Below are 26,192 nucleotides of genomic sequence, written 5' to 3'. Positions count from 1 at the left end.
GCTAGTTCGATTTCAATGTTTAAGAGAAGTTCTGATAGCAACCTGGACAGGAGGGCTATGTTCTGGTGCAGGTCAATGGGACTAGGAAGTTTAAATGGTTTTGGCATGAACTAGATCGGCTGGATGGCCTGCTTCTGTGCTGTATTTTCCTAAGAGTCTATGAATCATTTAGCCATTCCTTCCCACATAGCCCTCCATTTTTTATTATCCATGTGTCTAAGAATCTCTTTAATGCATCTCCAATGTATCACCCTTTACCACCACTGTTGTCAATGTGTTCCAGACATCCATAATGCTCTGTGTAAAAACTTACCTCTTCCCACTACGCACTCCACCAATCAACTTACAACTCTGTTGCCTCATATTAACCATTATTCCCCTTGGAAAAAGTTGCTGTCTGTCCACTCTGGCTATGCCTTTCATAATTCTATGCACCAGTACCAAATCACCTCTCATTATCTTTTGCTTCAATGAGAAAAGCTCTAGCTCGCTCAGCCTGTCCTCATAAGACATGTTCTCTGATCCAGACAGCACCTGGGTAAACCTCCTCTGCACCATCACTAAAGTTTCCACATCCTTCCTATAACGAGGGGACCAGAAATGTACTGTATGCAATACTCCAAGGGTAGTCTAACCAGACTTTTATGGAGCTGCAACATTACCTCAAGGCTCTTAAACTCAATTGCCTGACTGAGGTGGCACAGTAGCATATTAGTTAGCACAGCACTTTATAGTACCAGTGACTTGGGTCCTATTCCCACTGCTGCTTATACGGAGTTTCTACATTCTTCCTGTGAGAAGGGCAGAGCTTTGTGATGATGACGGTAAACGGTGACTCCTTTGCTTGCATCTTCAGAAACAACTCTATTTCCATCATTGATGTCTCTTTTTTTCCCTTTCAAGGTTCCTTTGAAGACCCTGAGCTGGAGTTACATGCTGACTTCGGTTCTTTGCGGGAATGGGACCCACTCTTAGGGCTTCATGACTGGCCGGTTTTCAATATGCCAAGGACACGGCCTAGGAAACTAGCACGCCTTTGGGGTGCCGGATTTTCATGTCTCTGGAGGCGGGCTGGTTCCGCTGATGACTGATGCATTGTGGGAGAACACAGAAGATTGGAAGGAGTGGCTTGCTGCTGGCTATGTACCCATAGACCGGAGTTGGGCATAGGGCTCAGAAAAGGTGACATAATAGACTATTAGCATCATAATCCGCAAGTTGCATCTCCCCTCTCACTGTGAAATGGGGACATCTCTTTTTCACTTATGAGGGAGAGAGAGAACCTGTGGTACGTCATATACCAGGTTTGGGGGTACTGCAAGCCTGTATCTTTATTGAGGCTTTGCAAGCTTGAGTGCTCAGTGGAGAGCGCCAGTGTTACTTTGCTAGTGGGGGAGGAGGGGATTGTAGCTTTGCTGCTGCCTGTGTGGGGGAGGGGGTCTGGTGGGAGGGCTTTGGTGTTCTAGCATTTAACTGTCATTCATACTTTTGGGCACTCTTCTATTTTCATGGATGTTTGAGAAGAAAAATAATTTTAGGATGTATATTGTATACATTTCTCTGACATTAAATATACCGGTTGAAACCTATTGACTGTGTTTCCTCCCACAGTGCAAAGATGTACTGGTTGGTAAGTTAATTGGTCACTAAATTGTCCCATGATTAGGCTAGGTTAAATCAGGGGTTGCTGGGCAGCATGGCTTGAAGTGTCTAATCCGTATTGTATCTCAACAAACAAACAAATAAATAAATAACGAAGGCCAACTCATTACATACTTTCTTAACCATTCTCTCAATTTGTGCAAGAATGTTGAGAGATTTATGGACGTGGATTCTAAGATCCTTCTGCTCTCCCCACTACTCATAATCCTGCTATTAGCTGTCATCCTGTACTATGCTTTCAAGTCTGACCTTCCAAAATACATCACTTAACATTTTTCAGAATTGAACTTCATCTTCTCACTCAAACTTTGATTGCTATCAATATCCTATTGTAACTACAACAATCTTCTACACTATCCACAACACCACTAACCTTTCTTGGATGGTCAAAAATTCAAAGGATCTTGGTCAGCAGGGATGAGTTGGGCGAAAGGCCCACTTCTATGCTGTGTAAGTCTATGGCTTCAAGTTGTTCTTGTCATTTATATTTGGCCTCTCTGTAGTAATGGAGGAGGCTGATGACAGACAGAAAAGGAAAGTTAAAATGACATGCAGCTGGAAACTTGTGGTAGCCACTGTGGACAGAGTGTAGGTGCTCTGCAAAATGGTCACCTGGTCTCTGCAGACAGGCTGATGAACACCTCCACCTATTAATATGCTCCAGCACCACAACATCCACAAAATGCTGGAGGAACTCAGTAGGTCAGACAATGTCTGCGGAAATGAATGTTTCAAGCCAAAACCTTTCTTCAGGACGGGAAAGGAAGGGTTAAGATGCCAGAATAAAAAGGCAGGGATAAAGGAAGGAGGATAGCTAGAAGTCAGGTGGGTAGGAAAGGTAAAGAGCTGGAGAGAAAGGAATCAGATAGGAAACAAGAGGACCACAGTAAAAAGAGAAGGAGGAGGGGACCCAGGAGAAATGATAGACAGGTGAGAACCAGTAAGAAGCAGGAGTGGGGAATAGAAGGAGAGGGAAGGGAATTTTTTTCTACCGGAATGAGAAATTGGTGTTCGTGCCACTAGGTTGGAGGCTAACCAGACAAACTATAAGGTGTTGCCTCTCGATCCTGAGGGTGACCTCATCGTGGCACAAGAGGAGGCCATGGAACATCAATTTGGAACAGGAATAGGAATCGAAGTTAAAATGTTTCGCTGCTGGGAAATTCTGCTTCTGGTGCTTGACGAAGCGGTTCTCCAATTTACGATGGATCTCATCAATGTGGAGGAAGCTGCAACAGGAGCACTGGACACAATAAGCGACTCCAGCAGATTCACAGGTGAGTTGCTGCTTCGCATGGAAGGACTGTTTGTGACCTTGAATGGAGATGGAGGAGGAGGTGAATGGGCAGCTGTAGCACTTTGGCCGGTTGCAGGGATAAGCGTCTCTGCCCCCTACCCCACCTTTTTATTCTGGCATCTTCCCCCGTCCTCAGTCCTGAAGGAGAGTCTCAGCCCAAAATGTCAATTGTTTACTCTTTTCCGGATGCCGCTTGGCCTGCTGAGCTCCTCTAGCATTTTGCATGTGTCAAAACTTGAATCTTATTTTCACCAGTGTAAAAGGCCACATCACAAGCAGTGAATGACCAGGTTGGAAGAGGGATAGGTGTGGATTACAGGGAGGTATAGGTAATATTTAAAATGTATCTGATGAACATTTGGATTGCCACGGACCTAGCGTCAGTAAATGGGATTGCTGTATAGTTGATGTGGAGCCTGGAGAAGATTGAGGATCCATTTCTGCGTGTATATCTCTATGATTCATTGTCAATAAATTTTTATATGCCACACTAACTGTAAACAGGAACAAACTGAATAGACAATTAAATCACCAAATTACTACCAACCTTGTTTCCGGAGTATAATGCAAAGACTAAAACAATGTGTTATGAAACAAAACTTCTCATTTTGATATCACTGATTCTGGCAGCATAATTATTCACTACAGAGTATCTTTTGTTTTGTCAAAAAGGGTATTCCATGATTTGCAATCCTAAACATTCTGAGAAATTTGATATAAAACCAACTACTTCCCTCAAGCCGTCAGGCTGATCAACACCTCCACCCATTAATTAACCCACTCCACCACCCTCAACCTTCACAACACACACAACAGTCATTCCTTTCCACAGCCGCTCAACACACTTCAAACCACCCCTCTTGACCTTTACTTTTACATTGTGTTTTACGGGATTGCTTTTACAATTATATTTATTCTATTTTATGTGTATTGTGTTTTTATATGCTTCATCAGATTTGAAATAACAATCATTTTGTTCTCCTTTACACTCATTTACTGAAGAATTACAATAACCAATATTGAATCTTGAGGAGCAACGTTTGGCTATTTAGCCCATTGAGTCTGTTCTGCCATTCGAGGGTTGGTGAGTCGTAGATCCTGGACAGCAAAGACCTTCATTCGCTTGTGCGAATACAGAAATTTGAAAATTGAAGCCTGAACGTCAATCAGAAAACCAGAAGTCAAAGCGTAATGGCTGAAAGCTAAAGTGTAGAGACTGGAGACCCAGTGATGCAAGGCCTGGGCTTGGGGTCCCATCACTGGCTTGGGTGGGGATCAATACAAAAAACTGAGGCCTGAATGTGGATCAGAAAACCAGAAATCAAAGACTGCTAGCCAAAGTCTGGAGTCTGGAGGACTGTCCATGTATGTGGATGGAAGGGAGAGAAGAAGGGGGCTTGTTGTGGTGTTGTCTTGTTGCCCTGTGGTGTCCCATGATGTTTTGCCAAGCATTGTGGGCAGGCTACGTTGGTGCCAGAATATGGGATGACACTTGAAGGCTGTTCCCAACATACCCTTGGATTGTGTTCATTGTTAATACATTACACTGTCTGTTTCAATGTACAAATGATAAACAAATGAATCCAAATATGAATCTGAATCTGGATCAAGAACTAGGCTACAATTGGTGTAAAAGGACCACAGGAAAAAGGAACTGTGTGAACTTAACAGGAGAGTGGGAAATGAAGTGAAATTGAATTTAAAGAGATCACATCAGCGTCCCAGTGAGTTAAGGAGGAAGGCAGAAACCAGGACAGGGTAAGTTGAAAGGGAGAGAGCAGAAACTGGGATTCAGTACAAAGAAAGGGAACTTTGGAAATGGGGCACTGGTGAGGATAAAGAAGCACAGGAGAAAGGATTTTAGTATATCCAAAGGTGTGTAGGAACTGGTGTCCAGTTGAGTTGAAGGGAGAACAGAAATGGGGCACTGGTGAGTTTGGGGGGATGGGGGGGGTTGCGAAACTTCACAGTTAACTGATGCTGAACCATCAGGATTTCTGAATGATGGAACAGTAAATTATTGGTATTATATCATATATACCTCAGTCTTTCTCTTCACCTCTAACTTGCTGCCATTTCAGCAGGCCCATCTACATCAGTGTATATTATCACCCTCTCACACTTTGCCACTCCTTCATCCATAAATTTATAAATGTTATCCAACACATCCATTTCAGTATTGAACCCTGGGCAACTAGATACTAGCTCTCTACCATTATTCAATCTGATATACAACCATTTACTATCACTCTGATTCCTTTGTTCTTACCTTCTCATATGATTGATTAGTTGATCTTGGAACCAAGCTGGAGTTAACTGGCCAGGATTTAGGCAAAAGGATTTTAACATCTGAAAAATAGAGCCACTGTTTGGTAGCTTGATGCAGGAAAGAGGAGGCTTCAGTCATCATTGCCTAAAGGAAACAAGTTTAAAATCAATGTCTTGTTGTATTTTAATTATCATACCAGAGCAATCACAGCCACATATTCTTTTAACTCTTCCTCCTGTCATCAAATCTTAATTTCAAGGTAATACAACACATCATTGACATAAAACAACAAATATGAATTCATTTTAGATCTTACCTGGATTTTTTCAGGAAGCTTCTCATCATATAGGATACTTGGTTTAATTGCAATCACAATGTCTCTGTATCCATTATCCACCACATGTATTCCACAGCTCCTCTCAACATAAACACTTAGGAGATAGCTGAAGACCACGGCAAAGTTTTTCCGCAGAACAATCATTGTACTGAAGTTTTGCTCTACTCCACTCGCTTCCTATGCTTACAAAGACACCTTTGCCCAAGATTCAGAAAAAATGAATGAAATATTAAACCCTCAGCACAAAAAGTATATGATATTGGCTCAGCATTTCTAATTTGTGTTAGGCTTTCATCATCAGCAGATCTTAACATAACAAGCAATTGCATCAGACACAGAGCTACAAGAATATGTCATCATGGAATTAACATAAGCAAAACCCTTCTGTGAGTAACAAATTCAACTTGCTTTGTGACTTTTCTCAGGTTTAAGCTGAGAGAACCTGAGGAACATTATGTACTGTAGATGGAATAGAAAAGGTAGGTCTTTCTTGCAATGGATAAGCTGTGAGGAGATATTGTGGAGGCATTTAGCCCTGAAGGAAACAAGAACAGATGAAGAGACTTTGAGTCATAAAGTCATCAAAAAGTTCAGCAGAGAAACAGGCCCTTCAGCCTACCTGGTCTGTGCTGATCTATTAATCTGCCTACTCCCATCGAACTGCACTCAGAACATACCCCTCTAGAGAGGCAGAAGAAAGGACATTATAGGCCAGCTAACCTGACTTTAGTTGTTGGAAAGATGTTGGAGTCTATTAGTAGGAATGAGGTTTTGACATACTTGGAGGCACATGATATAATAGGCCAATGTCAGCATAGTTCTCTAAAGGGGGAATCATGCCTGATAAATCTGTTTGAAACCTTTGAGGAATTATCAGACAGGATAGACAAAGGAGAATATTTTAATGTTGTTTATTTAGATTTTCAGAAGGCCTTTGACAAGATGCCACACATGAGGCTGCCTAACGAGATAAGACCCCATGGTATTTCAGTAAAGGTACTACCTTGGATAGAAGATTGGCTGACTGGCAGAAGACACAGTGTAGAAATTAAGTGGGCCTTCTCTCGTTGTCTGTGGTAACTAGTGTGCCACAGGGGTTAGTGCTAAAACCACTTCTTTTCACATGAATTAGGAATTAATAGCTTTGTGGCCAAGTTTTCAGATGATGCAAAGATAGGTGAATGGAAAGGTAGTGCTGAGGAAGCAGGATGTCTGCAGCAGGACTTAGGCAGATTCTGGGAATGGGCAAGAAAGTGGTAGATGGAACATGGAACCCTGAGCATTTTTATTTCTGTGAATGCTCATGGTTCCAGAAGGAGAGCTGCATGTGACATGATTCAAAGGCCTTCCTTCGGCAATATGGTCCGATGGTCCAATTTCATTGCATTGTTGGGATGGGGAATGACAGAGTCATAGAGTAATCTAGCACAGAATCAGGCCCTTTAACCCAACCTTCCCATGCCATGCAAAGTGCCCACCAAAGCACTTAGCCACATTTGACCCATATGCCTTGCAACTCTTCCTATCCATTAAACTTTTAATGAGACAATAGACAATAGGTGCAGGAGTAGGCCTACATTTGGCCTACTTGTTGTTATTGTACCTACCTCAACTAATTTCTCTGGTATATATGCACCACCCTCCAAAGTTGGCTCTTAGAAACTTTAAAGTCTTTCATCTCTCACCTTAAACTGACGCTCTCAAGCATTTTATTTCCTTCTCAGAGGAAAAAGACTATGTGCCTTCATCCTGTCCTTGGCCTTCAAGATTTTATGCACTGGCAAAACCTTCTTACTTCCCAATGCCCCAATGAATAAAGACTTAACCTTCCCAATCCCGGCTACATCCTTGTTAATCCTCCTTGCACTCTTTCAAACTCAACACCGCCTTTCCCATAACAGGCAACCAAAACTACACAATTTCTAAAGTGTGGCCACACCAGCATCTTGTACAACAGCAACATAACTTCCCAGCTCCTATTCTCTGTGCCATGACTGGTGAAAGCTAACATGCCAAATGCCTTCTTCACCATTCTATCTATCTGTGACACCAATTTCAACAAATTGTGTACTTAAACTGAGGTCATGGATAGTTACATGGATGAAATAAAAATGGAGGGCTATGTGTGAGGGAAGGGTTAGATTGATCATAGAGTAGGTTAAAAAGCACAACATTGTGAGCTGAATGTACTGTACTGGCTGATTCGGGTTTGATTTGGAGAAGGAAGTCAGAAGGTGAGAGTAAGCGTTCGGCATGGACGAGAAGGGCTGAGATGGCCTGTTTCCATGCTGTAATTGTTATATGGTTATATGATCAGAACGGGAGTTCGGCAGGCACAGCCTTAAGTAGCGGGCAGCAGACTGAGCCCGGAGCAGAGTGAAGGCTTAAGGGCTTTGGCTCTACGGCCTTAGGTGGAAACGGGTGAGGCAAGATAGGTTTCGGTCTCAGTTTTTCCTGTTATTTGAGGAAAGGGGAAGTATGAGTGTGAGGGTAGCTTGTTGTTCTCAGTGTCGGATGTGAGAGGTCCTGGAGTCTCCTAGCCTCCCGGACATCCTCATCTGCGCCAGGTATGCCAAGCTGCAGCTCCTTAGGGACCGTGTTAGGGAACTGGAGCTGCAGCTTGATGACTTTCGTCTGGTCAGGAAGAGTGAGGAGTTGATAGAGAGGAGTTACAGGCAGGTGGTCACACCAGGGCCATGGGAGGTGGACAGGTGGGTCACGGTTAGGAGGGGCAAGGGGAAGAGTACCCCAGTGGCTGTACCACTTGACAATAAGTACTCCTGTTTGAGTACTGTTGGGGGGCACAGCCTACCTGGGGGAAACGACAGTGGCCGTGCCTCCAACACAGAGTCAGGCCTGTAGCTCAGAAGGGTAGGGAAAGGAAGAGGAAGGCAGTAGTAATAGGGGACTCAATAGTTAGGGGGTCAGAAGGGCGATTCTGTGGATGCAGTCAGGAGACCTGGTTGGTAGATTGTCTCCCTGGTGCCAGGGTCCGGGATGTTTCTGATCACGTCCAAGATATCCTGAAGTGGGAGGGTGAGGAGCCAGAGGTCGTGGTGCATATAGGTACCAATGACATAGGTAGGAAAAAAAGGAGAATATAGGGAGTTAGGAAGAAGTGTTGAGAAGAAGGACCACAAAAGTAATAATCTCGGGATTACTGCCTGTGCCACACGACAGTGAGAGTAGGAATGGAATGAGGTGGAGGATAAATGTGTGGCTGAGGGATTGGAGCAGGGGGCAGGGATTCAAGTTTCTGGATCATTGGGACCTCTTTTGGGGCAGGTGTGACCTGTACAAAAAGGACAGGTTACACTTGAATCCTAGGGGGACCAATATCCTGGCGGGAAGGTTTAATAGAGCTGTTAGGGAGGGTTTAAATTAATTTGGCAGGGGGATGGGAACTGAAATGATGGAGCAGAGGAGAGGGAAAACAGAAATAGATCTAAGGAAGTGAGCAGTAAGGATGTCAGGAAGGACAGGCAGGTGATGGAGTAAATATGCAGCCATTGGGATGAGTTGCAGTGCAATCAATGCAAAAAGTACTAAATACTGGACTTAAGGTGTTATACTTAAATGCATGCAACAAAGGAATAAGGTGGATGATCTTGTTGTACAGTTACAGATTGGCAGGTATGATATTGTGGCCATCACTGAGACGTGGCTAAAGGATGCATGTCTCTGGGAGCTGAACGCCCAAGGATACACAGTGTATCGGAAGGAGAGGCAAGTAGGTAGAGGGGGTGGCATGGCTTTAGTGATAAGAAATGATATTAAATTATTAGAAAGAGTTGACATAGGATCAGAATGTACAGAATCTTTGTGGGTTGAGCTAAGAAATCTCAGGGGTAAAAGGACCCTGATGGCAGTTATCTACAGGCCTCCAAACAGCTGCAGTGATGTGGACTACAAATTACAACAGGAAATAGAAAAGGCTTGCCAGAAGAGCAGTGTTATGATAATTGTAGGGGATTTTAACATGTGAGTGAATTGGGAAAATCAGGTTGGCACTGGATCTCGAGAGAGAATTTGTAGAATGTCTACGAGATGGCTTTTTAGAACAGCTTGTTGTTGAGCCCACTAGGGGATCGGCTGTACTGGATTGGGTATTGTGTAATGAACCGGAGGTGATTAGAGAGATGGAAGTGAAGGAACCCTTAGGAGGCAGTGATCATAACATGATTGAGTTCACTGTGAAATTTGAGAAAGAGAAGCTGAAATCCAATGTGTCAATATTTCAGTGGAGTAAAGGAAATTACAGTGGCATGAGAGAGGAACTGGCTAAGGTTGACTGGAAAGGGACACTAGCGGGAAGGACGACAGAGCAGCAGTGACTGGAGTTTATGCGAGAAATGAGGAAGGTGCAAGACAGATATATTCCAAAGAAGAAGAAATTTTCGAATGGAAAAAGGATACAACCGTGGCTGACGAGAAGTCAAAGCCAAAGTAAAAGCAAAGCAGAGGGCATACAAGGAAGCAAAAAATTAGTGGGAAGACAGGATTGGGAAGGTTTTAAAAGCTTACAAAAGGAAACTAAGGTCATTAAGAGGGAAAAGATGAACTATGAAAGGAAGCTAGCAAATAATATCAAAGAGAATACCAAAAGCTTTTTCAAGTATATAAAGAGTAAAAGAAAGGGGAGAGTAGATATAGGACCGATAGAACATGATGCTAGAGAAATTGTAATGGGAGATAAGGAGATGGCGGAGGAACTGAACGATATTCTGCATCAGTCTTTACTGAGGAAGACATCAGCAATATACCAGACATTCAAGGGTGTCAGGGAAGAGAAATATGCACAGTCACAATTACAACAGAGAAAGTACTCAGGAAGCCGAATAGTCTAAGGGTAGATAAATCTCCTGGACCAGATGGAATGCACCCTCGTGTTCTGAAGGAAGTAGCAGTGGAGATTGCGGAGGCATTAGCAATGATCTTTCAAAAGACGATAGATTCTGACCTGGTTCCGAAGGACTGGAAGATTGCAAATGTCACTCTGCTATTTAAGAAGGGGGCAAGGAAGCAAAAAGGAAATTATAGACCTGTTAGCTTGACATTGGTGGTTGGGAAGTTGTTGGAGTCGATTGTCAAGGATGAGATTACGGAGTACCTGGAGGTATATGACAAGATAGGCAGAACTCAGCATGGTTTCCTTAAAGGAAAATCCTGCCTGACAAACCTAGTGCAATTTTTTGAGGAAATTACAAGTAGGCTAGACAAGGGAGATGTAGTGGATGTTGTGTATTTGGATTTTCAGAAGGCCTTTGACAAGGTGCAGCACATGAGGCTGCTAAACAAGATAAGAGCCCAGGGAATTACGGGAAAGTTACATACGTGGATAGAGCGTTGGTTGATTGGCAGGAAACGGAGAATGGGAATAAAGGGATCCCATTCTGGTTGGCTGATGGTTACCAGTGGTGTTCCACAGGGGTCCGTGTACTCCTTGGAGTTTAGAAGAATGAGTGGGGACCTCAGAAACATTTCAAATGTTGAAAGGCATGGACAGAGTGGATGTCGCAGAGTTGTTTCCCATGGTGGGGGAGTCTAGTACGAGAGGACATGACTTGAGGATTGCAGGACGCCCATTCAGAACAGAGATGCAAAAATATTTTTTTAGCTGGGGGGGTGAATCTATGGAATTTGTTGCCACAGGCAGTAGTGGAGGCCAAGTCATTGGGCATATTTAAGGCAGAGATTGATAGGTATCTGAGCAGTCAGGGCATCAAAGGTTATGGTAGGAAGGTGGGGAAATGGGACTAAAGAGGAGATTCAATCAGCTCATGATGAAATGGTGGCACAGACTCGATGGGCCAAATGGCCAGCCTCTGCTCCTTTGTCTTATGGTCTTATCTGCATAACTATCAAACAATCATTGTGATTCAATTCCTACCACTGTCTATAAGGAGTTTGTAAGGTTTACCTCGCGACTGCACATTCCAAAAACATACAGTTAAGGCTGGTGATTTGTGGGCATGCTATGTTGGCTTTGGAAGTGTGGTGATACTTGTGGGCTGCCCCCAGCACAATCTAGCTGTTTTGATACAAACAATGTGTTTCACTGTAGTTTTTTCCCCCCAGTGTTTCAATGTACATGTGACAAATGAGTCAAAGTAAATTTTTTTTATCATAGAACAGTTCTACATTCGATATCCTAACTTTGAGATCCACGGGGAGACTATGGTGTGTGTGAGGGACGTGGCATTCAAAGTGATCCTGTGGTTCAGAGATAGTTCATGGCGAGGCAGGACCCTGGCTAGGCTAGAGGATGGGTCTGTGGGACAAGGAATGCTGGGAGGCTAGCCCCCTGGGCAGGTCACATAACTTCCAGGCAGGGCCCAGCCTCCCAGGCAGGAACACAGGGGCCCAGGCAAGTCACAGGGCATCTGGGCAGGTGTGAGGCACAACCCATCAGAAGGGAGGGGTAGGAAAGGGTCAGAGTCCCCCACCAGGCAACAGCAGTCCCGCCTGTTTACCCAAAGGAGACAAGGGATCAGAAGGGAGCTTGGTCCAGGGTGACTATGAGAACAGACTTACAGAACTAGTTGATTAACAGTGGGTACTCCAAGCCAGGATGAATAGAACAAAACCAGGCAAACAGCACAGGCAGGACAAACATGACACACAGGACAGAACAGGGTAAACAAGGCAACCAGTGCAACAGGACAACCAGGTCAAAATAGGATAAATAGGGCAACCAGCACAATCAAGGTGAACCAGATGGAACAGCGGGACCAACATATACAAGGCAAACAGGACAACCCCCAACTAGTGTGTGTCTCCGTCTCCCCCTCTCCCCCCCCCCCCCCCCCAGCTTAATGGTGCATTACCGCCACCTTCTGCTCCGGAGTATGCGATGGACTCACATTCTAAATCCCTTCACCCAATCGCACACATACTCTAACCTACACTTTATCCTCCCCATCCTAGTACCCTATTTCTGTTTATCCATCATATCCTATAAAAAACCCCTGTACCCCTTAAGAAAGCTAAAAATACCCTGACCCGTGTTCTCTCACCCATGCCCAGCAACCCTTTTAATGTGAATTCCTGCACCCCCAATTCCCTTAGATTAATTCTCATCATCTCCCTCTGTATCCCATACTTCCTGCAACTCAGAACTACATGCTCTACTGACTCCTCTTCCTGACGTTCCTCACACAGTCCAGTCTGGTGTTGCCCTTTCAATTTCAGTGTTTGGTTTAGTGCACAGTGACCCAACCTTAACCTAGTCCACACTATTTCCTCTCTTCTGTATATACTTCCTACCCTAGTCCCTGCAACACTTTTTAGTATTTGATATAAATGCCTCCCTTTCCCCTCCCTGTCCCATCTTTCTTGCCACATTTGGTTAATTTTTTTCCCCAGATTACACACTTAACCTCTGCTTTACTGATACTAATGTGCATTTCTATATTTTCTTTCTTTATTGCCCTCTTTGCCAACTCATCCACCCTTTCATTGCCCTTCACCCCTACATGAGCTGGAACCCATAGAAATTTAACCTGACCTCCCTGATTTGCAACTCTTGTGACTGACTGAAGGACTTCATGAAGTACATCTTGCTGGCTGTTTGAGTGAGAAGACCTTAAACTTGCTAGTACTGAAGATGAATCTGAGCATATCAACGCTTTGACTAGTTTAGTTTTCTCCACCCAACGCAACCAACACTGCCATCATCTCCACTGTATACACCACTAACTTATCAGATGTTCTTCTGCTGATTGCAATTGCTTTTGCTGGTATAGCCACCCCAAAACCTGTCACTCCTGTCTCAGGTTCCTTAGCACCATCTGTACAGACCTGAGTATAATCACTATACTTTTCCATCACATAACAGTTAAATGCACTTACCAAATCAGTTTTATACTTTCCTTTCCTTTTTACCTCTAACAAATGCCAGTCTACGTCAGGCCATACCAGCTTCCATGGAGCTACAACCGGATAAACTACTGAAGGACTTATCCTTAGATCAAACACTCCACATGATCTAGCAATATCACTCCCTACCCAACTAAAGTTTTCCCTCTGAAACCTCCCATTTTCCCAGGACTCCGGCAACACTCCTTTAGCAGGGTGAGAATCATTGTGTCCCTGCAAATTAACCCAGTAGTTTGCCATCAATTGCATCCTTCTTAATTCCAAAGGCATTGTTCCCATTTCTACCTGCAGGGCTGATACTGGTGATGTTTTAAAAGCCCCACTGCACACTCTCAAAACCTGAGCCTGAATCACATCCAGTTTCCTTATAAGAGACCTAGCTGCTGATCCATATGCTACACTTCCATAATCCAACACAGATCTTACTAAAGCCACATACATTTTCTTTAATGCTGAACAACTTGCTCCCCATTCCCTACCAGTCAAACATCTCATCACATTTATTACTTTTTTACATTTCTCCTCAACTTTCCTGATATGGTCTGCCCATGTTAATCATGAATCAAATATAAATCCCAGAAATTTAAATGATCCAACCCTTTCTAATTCAATCCCATACATCCTTAACTTCTTCCCTACTTCAATTCTTTTCCTAGTGAAAAATACAGTTTGAGTTTTTTTCCACTGAAAATCTACATCCCCAATCATAACCCCACTCTACCACTTCATCAATTACTCCTTGTAGTTTCCTGATTATACGCTCCGTGTTCCTGCCTCTTTTCCACAAGGCCCCATCATCCGCAAACAATGACCTACCTATATCCACTGGTACCTTTGTGAAGACATCATTGATCATAATGATGAAAAGTCTCGATCTCTTTATTGCTCTCACCATTTCTGCCAAAGTAAATGGATCATCAATTATATCATCTGTTTCTTTCCTCCTGTTTAACACACCTGGGTATTGACTCATTGTTCTTTCCCTTCTTCTTCAGACAAATTTTCTGAACTATGTATCTTTACAAATGACTTGGCCATGATCTCAGCCTTATCCCTGCTGGAGTCTGCTGTTTCCTCCTCAGATATCATTACTGGATACTCCCAATCCCTTCTATATCCCCCCATCCTCTTAATCATTCCCCATATCTCTCCCACAGGCATTGTTCTTCCTATTTTGTTGCAAAAACTCCTCCAACTTGCCCTTTTAGCTTGACGTATAGTTCTTCTCACCACTGCCTGTGCCTTCTTATATTGAATCAAATGCTGCATATTATGGGTTCTTTTAACTAGCCTATATGCTCTATTTCTGGGGGTTTTTTTTTTTAAAAACAGCTTGACAACATTCCTCTGTCCACCATGGCACTATTTTTCTATTCATCCTATTTTTACTCCTGGGTATAGATCCTTCTGCTGCCATAATAATTGCTGAAGTCACCTGACTGTTTAATTCATCTATATCTCCAGAAATGGCAATCTTTGTCAATGCTTCTTCACTTAACTTCTGGAACTTACCCCAATCTGCTTTTCCAAACACCCACTTTGGGACTCCCCCACCTGGTCTTATTTCAACTCTTTCACCCACTGAACATAAAACTGGGTAGTGATCGCTGCCTACTGTTGAAGCAGTCCAAACTCCTCAGTTACTGATGCCAGCCAAGACATTAGACACTAACGTAATATCTAATACCAACTCAGTTCCTGTTATGTTTATCCTTGTTCCTCTACCATCATTCATACATACCAAATCCCTTTCTTCCATCAAATCTTCAATTACCGTTTCATTTGAATCTGTAATCGGATCCCCCCATATTGTGCTGTGAGCATTGAAATCTGCACACCACACTACTTTATGTCTATTTTGTCCTTGTATCCTTAGTAGGCTGTCCAAATCCAACCTTTTACATGGATTGTAGTAGTTAATTATAACCACTCCTTCCCCTCTCTCGCATATTTCCACCACTATGTATTCCTGATCGTCTCCTTTTTCCAGTACTCTATACGGTATACCTTGCTTGATTAACATAGCACAACCTCCTCCTCCCCCTAGATTTCTATCTTTCCTTATCATTGTATACCCATGTACCACAAAGTCTAAAGCTGGTTTCAACCAAGTTTCCTGAATACACACTACATCCGGTTTTACAACCATTTCCTTAATAAATTCCTTAAATTCCTGGCCATTGGCCAGTAAACTTCTTGCATTCCATTGCAAAATAATCACCATAATGGGTACTAACCAACCTATGACACTTCCTGGCTTGACTGATTAGTGAGGTTCTCTCTCACTTCTTCCCATGTCAGTCCTACTAACCCTAAATGGTTTACCACTGCTTTGACCACCAGCTGAATTTTGTCACTTTTTGACTTTACCTCTGCCGTATTATTAATGACTCCTGCAATGAATGTTATTAGAGCTTTTTTTTCCACATAAATCCTGTCATTTACTCTTCGCTGCATCTCTTGCATCCCTATTGCTCTCTGGTCATTAGGAGCATTATTCTATTCTCTTGACATTCTTACAGCTTCTGCATAAGTGATCTTTCTTTTCACTCTTATTTCTTGAATTTTATTCTCCTGTCTCATAACCTCACACCCACTACATGCCACATTATGAGCTCCTCCACAATTACAGCATTTTGGTTGCACTCCTGTTCCGCACTTTCCATATTCATGATCATCCCCACATCTAGCACATCTCCTCTGCCTTTTACAGTTTTTAGCTATGTGTCCAAACCTTTGACAATTATAGCACCTCAATGGCTTTGGCACATATACCCTTACTGGGCAAGTCATGAAACCCAGGAACACTTTCCTTGGCACTCTTTCTTCTTCAAATTCAATCAATACTGTTTCACTTTCCTTTTTCATTCCCTCCTTTGTTGTTTTCAGTCTTAGAACATTAATTACTTTCCCCCCTTTGATATTCCTCTTCAACTCCTCCATGTTTATACTCATTGGTACACCCATGATTACTCCTTTACAACCACCATTTCATGCTCCCACCCTCCCTGTATATTCCACCTTGCATTTTCCTATCTCTTTTAGCTTGAGTGCTTTCTCAAGTTGTTCTTCATTCACACATTTTACCAATAGATTACCATCATTAAGGACTTTTGCAAATACTATTTCCCCTATCTTATTTGCCAGAGTTGTTGTTAGCACAAACAGGTTAATTTTCTTCATGTGTCCTTGCACCTTCTCATTAAACCTAATTATGACAACACCTCCTCTCTGAACTTGTTCATCTTCCTCACTTTCAGAACTCTCTCCACTCTCATTTCTTATTCTTTTATTCCCTTTGTCTCAGTTTTCATTCATCCATCCCCTCACTATCTCCTTATTCCCTTTATTTCTCCCTTCACAATAATCCAGTTCTCCCCAGCTGCCTATCCCACTCCTCCACTCTCTTTCCCTCAGCCCCTCCTCTCACCTTGTCCACCATTACCAGACCCAGGCAACCCCCCTCCCAGCAATTCCCACTCCTTCCCCACTCTCTTTTCCTCAACAAGTTCCAAACCACATGCACCACCAACATCAGTTCCCACTTTCAACCACCCACATCCCCAACTAGACTCAGTCCCAGAGTCCCTTACATACACCAGCCAGCCAATAGGCATCAGGTGCACCTCCTTAAGCCAAGATGATCCTATTTGGGCTTAAGGGTGAAAGGAGGGATGGCTACAAGACCCGGAGTCCAGAGTACGTGGACCGGATCAAGACCCGGAATGCGGGCTCCGGACCGGACCAGACCGGACCATAACAAGTAGAGCAAAAGTACGTAAGGGGGCGGGGTGTGAGGAGTAATTTTATTACTCAGAGTCATGAATGTCTGGAATGCACTGCCTGGTATGGTGGCTGAGGGAAATACATTGGAGACATTTAAGAGACGTTTGGATAGGTGCATGGATAGAAGAAAGATGGAGGGTTTTGGACATGGTGAATGTAGAATAGATTAGTGTTTGGTGTTTTTGATTTGCTTTTTAGCTGGTTTGGCACAACTCTGTGGGCTGAATGGTCTGTTTCTGTGCTGTAATATTCTGTGTTCTATAGTGAAAGCCATGATTCTAAGAGTTCCATCTATTTTAAAAGAACATTTTTACAAATGTCTTTTTCTTGAATAAAATGAGAGGTTGTCCATTATCTAAGGTACCTCACCATAACAGATACTTAAAATGTGTGCAATTGCATAAATCTGATTGCTTTGCTGAAGCATCTGAATGTCTCTTAGTCTTTCTGTGTGTTTATAACAAGTTAGAGTCATAGAACTCAACAGCACAGAAACAGGACCATCAACCCATTTATTCTGTGCTGAGCTATTCATCTGCCACATCCCATTGACCTGCACCCACGCCATAGCCCTCCATACCCCTCCCTCCAAGTACTTTTCAAAATTGATCTTAAAAGTTCAAATCAAACCTGTATCCACTATTTCCATTGGGAGTTCGTTCCACACTCTCACCACCCACTGAGTTAAGAAGATCCCCCCCCCTCAGGTTCCGCTTAAATATTTCACCTTTCAGCCTTTACCTGTAACCTTTAGTCCTAGTCTCAACTAACCAAAGTGGAAAAAAATCTGCTTGCATTTACACTAACAATGTATTTCTTAATTTTGTATGCCTTAATCATATCTCTTTTTGTTCACCTATGCTCCAGGAGATAAAGTCCTAACTTATTCAGTTTTTCCCTATAATTAGGTTCTCAGGTCTTGGCAACTTTTTCTTGGTGCTCTTTCAAACTTATTTTCTTTCCTGTTGGTAGGTTGCCTTGCCTTGCCTTACGCCCTTAACCCCTGGTGGAGTCGTCCGGACGCTGTCATGACAAGTTTTGACTCCGGTTCTTGTAGCCGTCCCTCCTTTCGCCCTTGAGCCCAATTAGTCACACCTCTGGATCATCGTGGCTTGTTGGGGCTCAAGGAAGCGCACCTGATGCCCATTGGCTGGCGGTGTATATAGGGGGCTCTGGGACTGAGTGGAGTTGGGGAGTTGCCTTGGTTTGGAGTGTCTCTTGTTAAAGATGAGTTCTTTGAGTAAGTCTGGCAGTCACCCTGGACCTAGTTCCCTGCCTATCCCTTGCCTGTGTTGGGCAAGCCTGGCTGGACTGCTGTTGCCTGGTGGGGTACTCTGCCCCTTTCCATCCATTTCTGCTGATGGGTTGTGCCCTGCAACCTACCTGGGTGCCCTGTGACCTGCTCAGGCCCCTGTGTTCCTGCCTGGGAGGTCTGGACCCTCCCCAGGAGTTATGTGGCCTGCCCAGTGAACTCTGGAATCCTGCCCTGCCTGAACTCTAAGACTCTCCTGGAACCCCAGAATCACCTTGAACATCATGTCCCTCATGCACACCATAGTCACCACATCTTCTCTATTGTTTAGTTGTTCTTGTCCTGCCCCTAGTACTTCAGTGCCTGTGTCCTGCATTTGGGTCCAGCCTCCTTTCCCCTTATGACACATCCAAGGAAAAGACTTTGAACTTTCTCTAGTGTTGTGTGCTAGCTGACCAACTGAATGTTATCTGCATGTTCTCTGTGAATCCTCTGTGTGTTTCACTGTTCTTCTGCTATCTGTCTTACTACTTTCCTTCTTTCTTCTCCATTGCTCTCTCACTAGAAAATCTCAGTAAAGTGTTTGTCACAACCATGGATTCAGCAGCGCAGCAGATACAGCAATTGCACTTGTGAATATGCATGTGTCAGCTAACAATTACTTAGTTGAGGTTATTTTTGAACGCCATTCTTTGTGTCATAGCACTTCTCGAAACTTGGGCAAAGCACAGCATTGTTTTGCTGCCTGCTTGCATTCGGCTTTGCCTGGGAAAATAGGACAGTTGAGTCAACTGACTCTGAAGACTAGTGGTATTTTTTATATATTTAGTTATTCCTTTCAGTCACAGGGTTGGCTTCATTTTCCATGTGACAGCCCTGTTTGGCCTAACACTTATTGTTTTATTTCCCCTGTAACTCTGTTTGCATTAAAGTCTGTGAACTATTGACCTGCTTCAATGTTTCTCGATCCACAATTGACCCATATCTGAACGCAGTGACAGTGTTTTGCTCAGTTGCAATGATCAGAATTTGGAAAACAAAACAGATTAGCATTTACTCTTAGAATGTTAAATAGTGAAACAAAGGTCTTTTTACTGTTCTACAGAATTCCTGCAAGTTAAATGATTGGCTTTTCTGACAATGAATCTACTTAAACTCAGTTCTGGCGATCTCTCACTGTAACAAAACATTCCTTGCCAAGAGAAATTTGGAGAAGTACATAAATGGGTGGGGTATGGAGGGCCATGGTCCAGATGCATGTTCATGGGAATAAGCACAATAACAGTTTGGCATGCACTCATTGGGACATAGTGCTCTATAACTCAATGATTCTATGATAATAAATGTGATTCTGATTTTGAATCTGATATAGTGTCAAATGCTAGGCTATCACAATAATTTGTGAATCTATTGAAGAGACCCCATCTGGATTTAGTCAGCTGTGTTCAGATTGGTTCTGCATTAAGTTCCGACTGAAGCATGGTTGCTATAGTGTCAAAACAACTTCTTGTACCCATAGCTCAGGTCATACAGCTTGTGTTTCACCAGGATCTGACAGGATCAGCCTTGGACAGTGAGCTGTTAACTAACCAGGACCTGGCATCTCACACCTTCTCACTTGGTTTGAAAATAAAGACAGAAACAAAACCCATCTGTCTGAAGATTAGCAACTTGAAACAACTACTAGTAAGAACATTGATCTACCATATCTGCAATCTCAGTATCTGGTGCAGCAAGGCTGGAATGCAAAGAGGAATCACAATGGGCATGCATGCAGAGAGTGTGTGGCACTTCAGTAACAGTGACAACAGATTTCCATCCTACAAAATTTACATCCTCCCTGTGCTATCACTGGTTCAGGGACACTAAGTTGCAGTGTATCTGTGCAGGGAATGGGACATGTTCCACCATTACTGTCTCTGATAGATCTTCATGTTTATTGCAGTCAATTTATGCCTGACATCATTGGAAAACATTCCCAATGATTACTGGAATTGACACATTAGGTATCTCAATCAATGTCAACACAAAATACACTGCAGATGCTGTGGTCAAATCAACACGTACAAACAAGCTGGAGGAACTCAGCAGGTTGGGCAGCATCCATTGAAATGAGTAGTCAATGATTCAGGCCGAGACCCTTCATCAGGACGAAGGGTCTCGGCCCGAAACGTTGACTGCTCGTTTCTATCAATGTCAAGATGTTTCAGTCTTTTCTGTTGCCTCTAGTTTAAGCTCCAAGATTTTCTAGTCAAAGACTTTTGTTCTGGCCAGGACTTTGTGGAGGAAGAACTTGCCTTACCTTTGGGTTATGTCAGAACTTTTGAACTCCCTTTCCAATTTTTCTTATTCTTTAACAGTATCAATGGGATATGGGATACATCAATGCTCAGAAATGGAAAAGACTAGAGAAAGTGAAGGGTACATGCCAGTCAAAATTCAAAGGAAATTTTATTATCAGAGTACATATATATCACCACATACAACACTGAGATTCATTTTCCTGTGGGCATACTCAGCAAATCTATAGAATAATAACAGAATCAATGAAAGATCAAGTAGAGTATAGAAGACAACAAAATGTGCCAATGCAAATATAAACAAAAAACAAGAGCATGAAATAACAAAATAAAGCATCCTTTAAATGAGATAATTGGTGGTGGGAACATCTCAATAGATGACTGTAGTTATGCCATTCTTTTGAGATGTTCCCATAACCAATAATCTCACTTTGAGGATTCCTTAAGGAGTTCAAGCTCCAAGATTTTCTGGTCAAAGACATTTGTTCTGGCCAAGTTTTTGGAGAGGAAGAACTGAAAGTGATGGATACAGGCCAGACCATCACAGACAAAGCCCTCTTCATCATTGAGCATATTTACAAATGGCACTGTCACAGGAAGAAAAAATCCATCATCAAGGACCCCCACCTTACAGGCATTGCTTGCTTCTTGCTACTATGATTGGGGAGGAAATACAGAAGCATTATGTCCCACACCACCAGGTTCAGGAACAGTTAATACCCTGCAATCATCAGGCTCCTGAATCGGCATGGATAGCTTCACTCAGGACACTATGCACTGATACCACAGCCTACAGACTCACTTTCAAGGACTTTACAAATCACATTCTCAGTATTATTTATTTTTATTTGACAATTTGTCTTTTTTTGTAGATTGATTGTTTGCCACTTTTTGTATAGATTTTCATAAATCCTGTTGTATTTCTTTACTTTCCCCTAAATGCCTGCAAGAAAATGATCTTGAGATAGTATTGCGACAGATGCATACTTTGATATTAAATTAACTTTGATTCCGACTTTGCACTTGCACAAGAGGGCCACTTGTTGGCAGCAGATTTATTTTATGCCTGGATTTCTCTTCATAGTTCTCTCTCACCCCTGGCTGTTGCCAACAGTTTATACAGTGGGAACACAAAAGACTGACGATGCCTAAATCTCCAGCAAGAGTTGGACGGAGAAAGCCAGCTGTACTTGTAGGGGGAAACCCTACCTCTTTATACCAATCATAATTTCCTGACAATTCTACCATAATGCATGAATGTTTAAGGAAATTGAATATTCCAAAATTACCACTTAATGAACGTTTAGCATTAGATGTACCCATTACGGAAGAAGAAATAAAGAAAGCAATTTCTTTGATGAATTCTGGTAAAGCACCTGGTTTGGATGGGTATACAGTAAAATTTTTAAAATCTTTTTCAAATCTACTTTCTCCTTGGTTATGTAGAATCTTTAAGGATGCCTTATTTGTAGGTAAATTATCGCAATCCTTTATGAAGCATCTATTTCTTTAATTCTTAAAAAAGATAAAGACCCCACTGAATGTGCATCATATAGACCTATACCCTTGTTTAATGTGGACTTCAAAAACATTTCCAAAATATTGGCAATTAGATTGGAAAACGTATTGCCACAAATTGTCTCTGACAAACAGATAGGATTTATTAAAAATTGTTATTCGTATTTTAATGTTAGGAGGTTAATGAATAACCCAGAGAAATCCATCCCTGCAGTAATATCACTACTTGCTCAATTTAGTAGTTTTTCTTGTTATAAATTGAATCTTAATAAGAGTGAGCTTTTCCTATTAAATATGTAAGTTCCAATCTATAGACAATCACCATGTACACTGGTTACTCATTACTTTACTTATTTGGGTGTTAAAATTACTAAGAAGCATATGGATCTATTTAAAGTTAACTTTTTACCCTTAATTGATTATGTTAAACAACTACTTACTAAATGGTACCCATTGTCCTTATTGGTAGAATTAATGCTATTAAGATGATTATTTTACCAAAATTTCTGTATCTATTTCAGGCCGTACCAATCTTCATTTCTAAATCCTTCATTTCTAATTTTCATTCCAATCCTTCATTTCTAATTTTGATATTATTGCTTCTAAAATTTCTTCATATATATGGCAGAATAAAAATCCTAAACTGAAGTTAAAAATATTTACAGAAATCAAAAAAGGATGGCAGTTTGGCAATGCCGAATTTAAGATTCTATTATTGGGCAATTAATATTTGATATTTAACGTTCTGGACACAAGATCTGGATGAAATTCAATGTCCACAATGGGTGAACCTCAAGTGCGAGTCGACTTCTCATTGGCTTCTATTTTAGGGGTCTCGCTTCCCTTTGCACTTACTAAACTAAATAAACAAATAACTAATCCAATAACTAAACATACAATACAACTGTAGTTTCAACTTCGTAAATTTTTTGGATTGAATAATCTTATTCTATCAAGTCCGATTATATCTAATTTTTTCTTCCAACCATCCGGAATTGATCAAGCTTTTCCTTTATGGAAAACAAAGAGAATAACTTTTTTTCGTGATTTATTCATGGATAACTGTCTCATGTCTTTTGAACAGTTGTCTGATAAATATAATTTGCCTAGATCACATTTTTTTCAGATATTTACAGATTAGAAACTTTTTGAATGTTATTTTACCTACTTTTCTGATACCGCATCAAATTGAAATTACAGAAAAATATTTAGGTTTAAATCCCTATCAGAAGAGTTTAATAGCAATTATTTAACTATATAACCATATTTACAATTACAGCACAGTCCGTGCCGAACGCTTACTCTCACCTAGTCCCACTGACCCGCACTCAGCCCATAACCCTCCATTCCTTTCCTGTCCATATACCTATCCAATTTTACTTTAAATGACAATACCGAACCTGCCTCTACCACTTCTACTGGAAGCTCGTTCCACACAGCTACCACGCTCTGAGTAAAGAAATTCCCCTCATGTTACCTTTAAACTTTTGTCCCCTAACTCTCAACTCATGTCCTCATGATCTGATCATGAGCATGTAATCATGATCTGATTACGAAAGTATGTCTAGGTACATCTGATAAAATTATGAATGAATAGGAAAGAGAACTTCAGGTATCTTTACCTATAGAGAAATGGGAGGAAATTCCCAACTAGTTAGCAGTTCTTCAATGTGTGCTAGACACGCTTTGGTACAATTTAAGGTGGTTCATAGGACCCATATGCCGAAGGATAAGTTAGCTCGTTTTTATTGCCATATAAATCCTGTCTGTGACAGATGTAATTCTGAGGTAGCTTCCTTGATGCATATGTTCTGGTCTTGATCTCTTTTGGGAAAATATTGGAAAGACATTTTTGATATTATTTCAGTAGTTTTGCGTATTGATTTACAACCGCATCCTATTACTGCAATTTTTAGATTACCAGTGATGGACTCTAGTCAATTATCCTCTTCAGTTTACCATTTGATTGCATTTGTTACATTAATAGCTAGAAGATCTATTTTATTTGAATGAAAAGATTCTAATCCCCCAACTACATTTCAATGGTTTTCTCAAAAAATGTTTAAACTTGGAAAAAATTAGGAGTGGCATATCGACCCTTTGGTTAAATTTGAAGAAACTTGGAGGCCATTTATTCAATATTTATATCAATAAATTAGAGAGAGTGCAGAGACGATTTACTAGGATGTTACCAGGGTTTCAGCACTTAAGTTACAGAGAAAGGTTGAACAAGTTAGGTCTCTATTCATTGGAGCGTAGAAGGTTGAGGGGGGATTTGATCGAGGTATTTAAAATGTTGAGAGGGATAGATAGAGTTGACGTGAATAGGCTGTTTCCATTGAGAGTAGGGGAGATTCAAACGAGAGGACATGATTTGAGAGTTAGGGGGCAAAAGTTTAAGGGAAACACGAGGGGGTATTTCTTTACTCAGAGAGTGATAGCTGTGTGGAATGAGCTTCCTGTAGAAGTAGTAGAGGCCAGATCAGTTGTGTCATTTAAGGTAAAATTGGATAGGTATATGGATAGGAAAGGAGTGGAGGGTTATGGGCTGAGTGCGGGTAGGTGGGACTAGGTGAGATTAAGAGTTCGGCACGGACTAGGAGGGCCGGAATGGCCTGTTTCCGTGCTGTGATTGTTATATGGTTATATGGTTTGTGTATAGAAGAGTGGAGTTAATGACAAATAGTGATTTTAACCAATGGAACATGGCAGCCCAGCTTTTGTTTTGTTTTTTTTTTGGTTTGGGGGACTTATTTTTCTGTATAAAATTTTTTAAAAATATTTTTCATGTTCAGTTATTACGAGATTGGCAGGCTTAGATTACATATGTTACTTGGAGTTTGTGTCTGTATACGTTAACCGTTATTAATGTAATTCCAATCTCTTTGTATCATTATCATTGTTGTGCTTATCAATTTGAAACTTAATAAAAAAGATTGAGAAAGAATATTCATACCAGTTTTTCTGACCTTCTTCCCCCTCCACTGTTGCTACCAAAATTTTATTCCTTCACATATCAGTCAGATCCCAATATCTCCACACCAGGACAGAGATTTTTAGTTATGGATCATCATTAAAGTTTGTACAATATTTGCCATTCAATACAATCCTGAGATTCATTTTCTTACTGGCATACTCAATAAATTCAATATCCATAACAGAATCAATGAAAGACTGCACCAGCAGGTCGGATAACCAATGTGCAAAAGAGAACAAACTGTGCAAATGCAAAAAGAAAAAAAAGAAATAATAACACTGAATATACATTTTAAGCAATAAATATCAAGAACATGAGATGAGTCCTTGAAAGTGAGTCCATAGGCTGTCCACAGTTCAGTGATGAGGTAAGTGAAGTTGAGTGAAATGATCCCGTCTGGTTCAGGAGCCTGTTAGTTGAGGGGTAATAACTGTTCCTACACCTAGTGCTGTGAGTCCTGAGGCTCCTGTACCTTCTTGATGAAAGCAGCAATTAAACAGTAGAGTTTACAGAAAATCTCTGTTTATTATAAAAACATGCAACAATTATGTATAGTCAATAATATGAGATAACTCACGTCTCTCCTTTCATTCACAGGATTCAAGAGCAATGACCAGATGTCCAGTCTCAACCTGACAAATTCTTTTGCAGCTGTTACAGACTTGGTCAAAGTAGAATTCCAACAACCTTGCTCTTTATACAATCTAACGGACATGGCCAGAATGCAAAGGAAATTACTGCTTGTGATATTTATGACAATAGGATAATCTTGGCATAACACCAATGATGCAATTCCGCATCCAATCAACAATTTCGGCCTTTACACTGTATATTAACCCATTAAAGCCAGTGTATCATTATTCCACATGGTATAACTGTGACAAACACTTTTGACAACAGTGAATTAATCTACTTA

At 41.6% G+C, this 26,192-nt stretch overlaps 1 protein-coding gene across 6 annotated transcripts in view; it reads right to left on the bottom strand.

The window, feature by feature from the left end:
• LOC140736730 (calcium-activated chloride channel regulator 1-like) overlaps nucleotides 1–25,989 on the bottom strand; it is a 71,921-nt gene extending 45,932 nt beyond the window's left edge. For 2 of the 6 annotated variants that reach the window (XM_073062605.1, XM_073062609.1), the window contains exons 1-4: nucleotides 25,854–25,989; nucleotides 20,784–20,886; nucleotides 5,545–5,760; nucleotides 5,229–5,372 (exon numbers count right to left, since the gene is read on the bottom strand). In XM_073062605.1, the coding sequence (XP_072918706.1) occupies nucleotides 5,229–5,372; nucleotides 5,545–5,709 (309 nt within the window). In that variant the 5' untranslated portion in view covers nucleotides 5,710–5,760; nucleotides 20,784–20,886; nucleotides 25,854–25,989. Of the gene's footprint in view, nucleotides 1–5,228; nucleotides 5,373–5,544; nucleotides 5,761–10,525; nucleotides 10,609–20,783; nucleotides 20,887–25,853 lie in introns of those variants that run through there. The other 4 variants (XM_073062606.1, XM_073062607.1, XM_073062608.1 and 1 more) reach the window with 4 other exon arrangements.
• Nucleotides 25,990–26,192: the final 203 nt, after the last annotated feature.

This window comes from Hemitrygon akajei, chromosome 12 (assembly GCF_048418815.1).
Source record: "Hemitrygon akajei chromosome 12, sHemAka1.3, whole genome shotgun sequence".
NCBI classification, from domain to species: Eukaryota; Metazoa; Chordata; class Chondrichthyes; order Myliobatiformes; family Dasyatidae; genus Hemitrygon; species Hemitrygon akajei.
The sequence above is the reverse complement of the archived record's forward strand: the minus strand, read 5'-3'. Positions and strand labels throughout refer to the sequence as shown.